Source organism: Cyprinodon variegatus, unplaced genomic scaffold (genome assembly GCF_000732505.1).
Source record: "Cyprinodon variegatus isolate N-32 unplaced genomic scaffold, C_variegatus-1.0 Scaffold509, whole genome shotgun sequence".
NCBI classification, from domain to species: Eukaryota; Metazoa; Chordata; class Actinopteri; order Cyprinodontiformes; family Cyprinodontidae; genus Cyprinodon; species Cyprinodon variegatus.
The window spans coordinates 336,684-344,534 of record NW_015150962.1 but is presented as its reverse complement, the minus strand read 5'-3'; the positions used below and the strand labels follow the sequence as shown (position 1 = coordinate 344,534).

General features: G+C 37.8%; 1 protein-coding gene across 1 annotated transcript in view; it reads left to right on the top strand.

Moving 5' to 3' along the window:
* The window catches only part of LOC107094839 (potassium voltage-gated channel subfamily D member 3-like), a 133,696-nt gene that overhangs the window by 106,092 nt on the left and 19,753 nt on the right, over window positions 1-7,851 (top strand). Inside the window, exon 3 of the mRNA XM_015390701.1 lies at window positions 1,741-1,909. Within this exon, the coding sequence (XP_015246187.1) occupies window positions 1,741-1,909 (169 nt within the window). The remainder of the gene's footprint in view (window positions 1-1,740; window positions 1,910-7,851) is intronic.

Genomic DNA, 7,851 nt, shown 5'->3' with positions numbered 1-7,851 from the left:
TCGTCCAGACTAGTGGACTTCTAAGAATGCAATAACAACATTAATAAAACATTAACACAATTAAAAATTATCAGCTTAAACTGTCTAACCATTCTTAATGAAGAATAAAATCTCTATTAGATATTTGAATAAAGGTATCTGTTAGTTTTTGCCTTATAACAAATGCTTTGTTTGGCAAAAAATAAAAAACATTAATGACAGGCAACCTTCCACTAAGATTAACTGGAACCCACTGCTGATTCTTGGCATTTGATGCCACATTTTCCTACCTTAAGTTGTCAAAGTCATTAATGCATTTAGGAAAGCTACTTCAACTTCAGAATGTTTAAGGCGGTAGTTTTATATCCATCCAACTCCAGGAGTTTTTGGAAGATTTCAAAAGCAAAGTCGGCACCCCATTCTTTAGAGATATTTTTGTTCTGAAAAGAAGAGAATGGCAGAAAAATGTTGGGATCTCCGATTATCTTTATAACAATAAAGGTGCTTTGCTGTTTTCATTCATATGTGTGTTATGTGTAACAGTCGTCACCGCAACTCTGTTAAACCAGTAATCTTGTGCCACACTGAAGACTGAAGCTACTGTATGATTACATGAGCCCTAGAGGAGCTTACTGTAACTTCTGCTTAACGGAACATATCTGTGATGCAGTCTTTGGCTCGATGGGAATACAATATCATGCAGTTTTCCCTGTTTCTGACACTTTACGTTCATTTCTGCCACAGATAATGTGAAAAGACACTGTGGAGCCAGATTCCTGTGCAACAAGCTGCTGCTGTCTTCATCACTTTGCCTCAGCAACTTTTACTTACAATGTGTCTCTAAGGCCAAAGTGTTTCAATGAATCATTCTCTCAATCCTCCTGTGTGTTCAAGAGAAAATAGTTATTTGAGGGTGTCAACATGTGCTTCACATGTACTTTGCCCCAGGCTTTTTCATGGTAAAACTATGACAGAAACAGTGATGAAAGGAAGTCATTTGCTGTGGTTGGGAATTGTTTTTCCTCTCAGTTTCCTCTCAGTTTTTGTGAAGTTAAACATTTATCTTTTTGATGATAATTCTTTACATAATTAGAGTTGTTGCACGATTATTTTTAAATTACTTAAGTTTGCTCTAATGTATTCAGTTGAACTTCTGCCTAGGAGAACAAAAAACTTTTCTTATTCTCATGAATAAGAAATGAGTACTGTTAGAAATAAGTTGTTTTTCTAAGTTAACTGGTGCTTTCTTAGCTTTTGGATTTCTCCTCTTTTGTCTTGTTCACTGTTGTGTCAGCACCACAAGCCTTTCCCTTTGGGAAATGAAAAACTGTAAGATAGGTATTGAGTTGTCTATCTTTGAGCACAAGCAAAAGAATTGCTTTCGACTTGCAAATATTTTAGACATAATTGGAATAAATGTCTTTTGGGAAATATCCTTGGCATTCACGGTGTCCTCCTCCTCCTCTATAAAGGTTAATAGTATCAGATCTCAGTGAGTGAGTCAGTAAACTTAACTGTGTCATTTTGTGATGGAAAAGCTTTTTTTTTTATCTTGAAGTAGAGGAGATGCAGTCAACAGGTCAGGTTTTATTCTGGTAAGAATTAATGAATACAGCAAACATAGCCTGAAAGGAAGATCAAAGTAAGATAAAGGGAGACTGGTTTGCAGAAAAATGTTAATTATTTATTTAGTAAGCCATGCATGTCTCCTTTGCAAGATTTTTACTAAATGTGTTTTTTGTTTTCTCTTACATCTCTCAGATATGGAGACATGGTCCCAAAGACTATTGCAGGGAAAATCTTCGGCTCAATCTGCTCTCTGAGTGGTGTGCTGGTAATTGCCCTTCCTGTCCCTGTCATCGTGTCCAACTTTAGCCGCATCTATCACCAGAACCAGAGAGCAGACAAGCGGCGGGCGCAGAAGGTACAGGTGAACACAGTTTTATTTCTCTTCTGACGGGTGGACCTGCATCTTTCCAGGCCAGGGGAGGACTCGGGTATCTTTCTACATCAAAGAAACTCAACATGGTTCAGGTCACATTAAAAATTAAAGAGGTGTCTGATCCTGTCCACTGTTGTTACAAGTCAACTTTGGGTCTCGTATCACCACGGAAACGTAAATAATTCCTAGATTAAGGAGTAAAGCAACCACTTCAGATTACATGGTGCAGCTTGCTCAAGATAATATTCTGATTTTAATTTTGTTTAGCTGTAACCCCAACATTGGACAATAAGATAATAAACTATTCAAAGCAATTTGTGATACTACTAATAAATGTTTCAAACACATCTGTTAATGTATTTTCTATATTTGTCCAATTACTAGAGATAAGCACACAATTACAGCATGTTGTGTTACCCTGCTGGCAGTGAACAGTTGTAGGGAGATATTTTTGTCTTGAAAATGGAAAAAAAGTCCAAGACATCTTTGCTATTTTGTTGTGAATACCTTTAACAAGCAAAACTAAAGGAATAAAAACTATATTTTTTTAGCCACAGAAAGGTGGCCTGTATAAGAGAATATAGCTTTGTCTTTATCATTTTAGGAGCAGTCTAAAAAATACACGGAAAGGCTGCTGTTAGATTTAGTAGTGCCACTTGTGTCAGCAAGTGCCCGCAGCTAAAAATAAAGACTTAATTGAAACCTAAAACATCATCATATTTTCTGCGGTTCATTTTGGTCAAATGCGAAATTCTTTTGCTATTGAGTTGTCTGCTTTGATTTCTGAAACATTTTGATGTCTGCTGTCCCATCCCTTTATCCTGCTATGTCTTTCTATACAAGATTTAGTTGCCCAAAATTTGACAGGATGACAAAAATATAAACATGGCACCCGGAAACACCAGTCTTTGCAGTTGTAAAACTACATATTTTAACATCATGGTGCACCTGGAGACCAGTTACTCCCTCTGCCTTCAAAGGACAGTTAAAAAAGGACTGAACCCCAAATATGAAAAAAATCTCTTAATATCTCCATATTGTATTATAAATCTGGGCCTTCGTTTGGTTGTTTTATGGGACTTTCTTGGCTTTATTTTTTTGGGCTGCCACCTAAGAACCACATCATTTCAGTAAAACTGATTTTACTTGTGATCTGGAACATTTCATCAATTCAAAATAGTTGTTAATTTAATTTTGTTTTGTTTTATTTGTGCTGTGCATTCAGTGACGTTCAGTAGACAGCTAAAATGATGGTTTTTCACAGGCTCAGGTCCAGCTTCGGAGTTCAAATAACACTGGAATGTAATTATTCTCCTCTGCTCCTAGTATCCCTTCACCAGGTGTCTCAAACAACCAGAAGCAAAATAAAATTTGCTATTCATTATCCAAGCTCTACAGAGATTGATGCCTAAGCTACAAAAATCTTTCACACAAGTTAATTTCAGTTATTAAAATAGACAACAGTGCTGAGAAAAATCCATGCAAAATGTACTATAATTCATCATCGATCTGTTTTTAAGCCTAAGACCTATTATCAGGTTAGCGTTGACACCTCATAACCCCCCAACCTTCTCGAATAGTAAAAAAAAGACATCTGAAAAAAAAATGTCTCTCTTTCTCTAAGGACAGTTGACGTGTTCCTGGGCTAGCTTAGAGATGTAATCCCTCAAGTAAGTTGTGAGGCTTTCCAGAGGCAGTCATTACATCTTTAAAATACCTCAACTGATATGTCTCAACTTAAGGAAACAGCTGCTTTGTTTCCCATTTTTCTCTTTCCTCACCATACGGGGACCCTCTTTTCAGATGTTTGTATCAATCTTCTAACTTCTTTCAGTATACATAATGTATGGCTGTATGTCAAAATGGATAATCTAAAGCCTAACCTAGGACAAATGTGTATCTCATTATTTACAGATTCTATGTATCTAAAATGTAATTTTTATAGACGTGGAAATGTAAGTATGTGCCAAAGGGGTAGCTTGTGGAGAACAAACAATTTTGATAATAGTTTAATTACGATTCTAACAAATACTTTGCAATATCTGTAAATATCTGGTTCTACTGTACCTAAAGATGCATTATTTCATAAAATTTATAACATTTTGGTTGAGAGAGAGAGATATCATGAATCTGTCCTCCCTCTGGTATATAATTGTGCCTTTAAATCTTTTACAAAATCACTTTTTGTTGCAGCCAAACCAAGTATAGTGGCATCAGCTGGCTCTCATACAAAACTGAGCTGGTAATCATAGTTTGAAGGCAGGCCTGACAGTTTTTGTTCACCCTAGATGGATAGTGTGTTTGCTCGCACTTGGCAGACATGCATACCCGGACACATATTTTCAGAGTCCATCTCTCTCTCTCTCATCACTGCCATTCACAGCTTTTAAAAGCTATGTATTTTACACCAGCTCCTCTTCTTCCCTAATCCATGCTCCTCTGCTTCCATCCACTGCTGCACCCCCCCCACCACAACCTCATTTTTCTTTCACCTTTCCTGTGATTAATGCCATCCATCTCTGGACATGTTCTCTGGTTGCAGTTTAAATCTGTTTAAAGTCCTGCAACTGTGACCTGACCGCTGCCTGGGTCTTAACTAAGCATAACCTTGTCTGCTGAACAAGACTCCACAAGGCTCTGTAACAGAGCCAACTGTTCCGGAAAGAAGAGTAGGATTGGCCAGTAGAGGGTATTCTCTAGATGGAAAGCAGGTTGAAATGAGATACGAAGAATTAGATGGAGATAAAAGAGAGGAGAAGGAGATGTACAAGAAAGGCCAGAGGGAAGGGGTAAGCAGAGGAGGCAGAGTAGACATGGGATAGAGCTGGAGGCAATGCATGTCCTGATGTTGTGTTCTTTCCTGAAATAGATATCACCCAGATGAGGTGCTGGCTGAAAGTTTATGTCTGTAGGCCTGTTAATGTGTGCATATGCATCTGCTGAGTTAAAAAACATCCCCATCTGCATCTGATGGGGGATTGCATCTGTGCAGCACAGTAGCTGTGTTTGCATCCACCTTGCTTTCTACAACCTCAGTCTCGACCCCCACTGTATCGCCTTCCCGTGTTATTTTTTTCTGAGCTGCAGTGTTGAGCAGTGTCTCAAGACACTGGCATATCACAAGACTCCCACACCAATGAACCACTGTAGCACAGTGCTGTAGACTTTTAGAAAAATGTAAATGTCATCATTTCATTTGTACTAAGTTACAGGCATTTGGCCTGCTAGGAATGTTGTGTTGTTTTAACTTCAAACGGGCAGAGCAAATGTCTCCCAGAAAGGGTTGGGCCTTGTCCACCTATGCGGTTGCAGGTGAGTGATCAACACCACCAATAAACCTACACCCCCCTTTTTGTACGTGTAACCCCCCGCCTCCCCGATGTCTCTGTGACGTCCGATATAAAGGCAGGGGACGGAGAGGTCCCGGCAGAGTTGACCACAGACATTCAGGGAGTGTCATTCTCTGTCTGTTTCAACTCTCCTCTTTTGCAGAAAAGTAACTTTTGTTTGTGTTGGTTTATTTCTAGGGCAATAAGACGTTATCATCATCAACTCTATCATAGACCTATATATCATTAATCAGCATCAAATGGCATTTTGGAGTCACTCATAAGCATATTTGGCTTGCCTTTGGTGAGGTCAATGATTTGCCTCAAGCACCAGGATATTTAGTGGATTGTCATCCTCCCTTTCATGGCATTATGACTGAAATACCTTATGACCACTTTCAGGATAATGTTACACCTTATTGCTTCAAAAGACTTATTAGTGCTATTGATGATGGAATGTTTATAAATATGATTATTCATTTAATTTTTCCAACATTGTTAGGTCTTCCCAGTACTCATTACATACCATTTCTTAGACCTATTAGTTGTGCTCCATTCATTCTGTTGTCCTGTAGTTAAACAAGCTTTCAGAATCAGTACAGATATTTTAATCTCCAGATTTGTAAAACTTATTTCTAAACAATGTCTTTTTACCCAATTAGGTAACCTGTAAAAGTAATTGATAATCTATTGAACTCAACCTTTTTTTTAAGCTTATTAATATTACATAATATATTATCTCTCCTGTTTCCTTTGTGGAAGGTTATGTTTTTGTGGCTGTTCAAAAAAAAAAAGTCCAATATTTTCTGCTATCATTTAAAACTGTGACTGATGCTTTTACTCCAGGTAGTCCTCTTGCAGCATAATGGGATTCAACTTTAATTCTGAGATCCATTTTCATGAAATAATACAGAGTGAAACAAAATCAACTTATGCAGGCACACTGAGGAATCTGTTAGTGCTTTATAAAAACTCACTAAATTAGGACAATTAACCTGCTAATTAAAACCATTTGAATTATTGGATCTCTTCTCATGTTGATAATGAAATGAATAGAAACTGAATTAGATTGTCCTGACCTTTTTGACATGAGTCCTTACCTTTTTAGAATGAGTCCATCTCATCCATCTAAATGTTGCATAACCTAAATCCGATATATATATTTGTTTTATTTTTTATTAATTTATTTATTTTTTGGAGTTTACATACAAGAGTCTCTGCTAACCTCTAAATATTATGGAGCCCTTGTAATTTCATTGTCTGCTTTTTTACTCCTAATGACAGCTGTGGTTCTTAAAGCCCCTCCGGTACCATGAATCACTCAGGCATGGCATAGTCTTCAACACCCCATTACTGCCCTCGGCAGAACATGTAGTGTTTTTTTAATGCTCAATAACCTAAATGACATACAACCTTCCCTGTCATTAAACTAACCATTTGCAAGTGCCACTAGTCATTTACCATAACAGAAATGTCGTTTTCTCCCTACATCTCTCCAACAAGTGGATATGTTTCCAGAAAATTTGTTCTTCCTGAGGTCATTTCTGAGAATAAGGAAAGGTTCAACTGAGAGCTAAATCGGAAAGCAATTTTTAGATTGCCTTTCACTTTATTGAAATGACGAAAGGACAGATGGGACGAAAGGGAGGAGGAATTATGGAGGGGAGGATGTGCAGCATTAGTCCGCCAGCATTTTCCTGCCTCCTCTTCATCTCACTCCTATCCCTTTTTTTTTTGTCCCCTCACCACACAAGTCTTACCTTCCTTCCCAGCCCCCACTCCCATCAATCTTCATTCAGGTCTAATTGTTAGCTGTGAGCCGAGCTCCCCTTACAATTAACCATCCATCTGGGTGGCGGTGAAGAGACAGCCTCTGATCTATCTCACTGCACAGAGAACAGCTACATAAGGATGCCACCAGTTGCTGAATATGGCAAGGGAGAAAGCGCCGAGCATTTCAGACAAAGCATTTCTGTTTTTAAGATATTTAGCTACGAAGGACAATGATTAATAGATGACACTTAACAAGCCGATAATCCTTTGAAAGCTGATTGAGTCTGGTAAAATGATTCTCTGCTGTTCTATTTGATAACACATAATTTGTTTTTAGCAATCACAACATTTTTGTAGTAAATCACTCTCAAGCAAACAAAGAAGAAAAGGGGAAAAAATATTTCATTTTGGTCTCTTCTTTCCCCTCCTACTCTTCCTATTTTCTCTGACCTGAAAATATTTTCTTAGCCGACCCTCAAACGACTGAAATCAAAAGTCCAGGTGACCTTTGTCTGAGATCATGTTGGCCCTCTGAACAACCATAAAGTTTTATGTGTGTTGCAATGAGATAGACACAAAAAAAATAGACAGAGACGGGTTCAGCGTTACTTTTTGAGTATGGGGTCTGGAAATATGAGAAAAGAAAGAAGAAAAAAAAATCACTGCTGCTAAGAGACAGATCTACCTGTTCTCATTAAGAAGAGCTGTGGCTTAATAAGAAGCTCTTCTATTCTGGCTCTTGGCCAGTTTGAATAATTTTATGATAGGTTTGCTGTGCAGAAGCCATGAGATAAATAAATAGGGAAATTAAAATACAAAAATATTAAT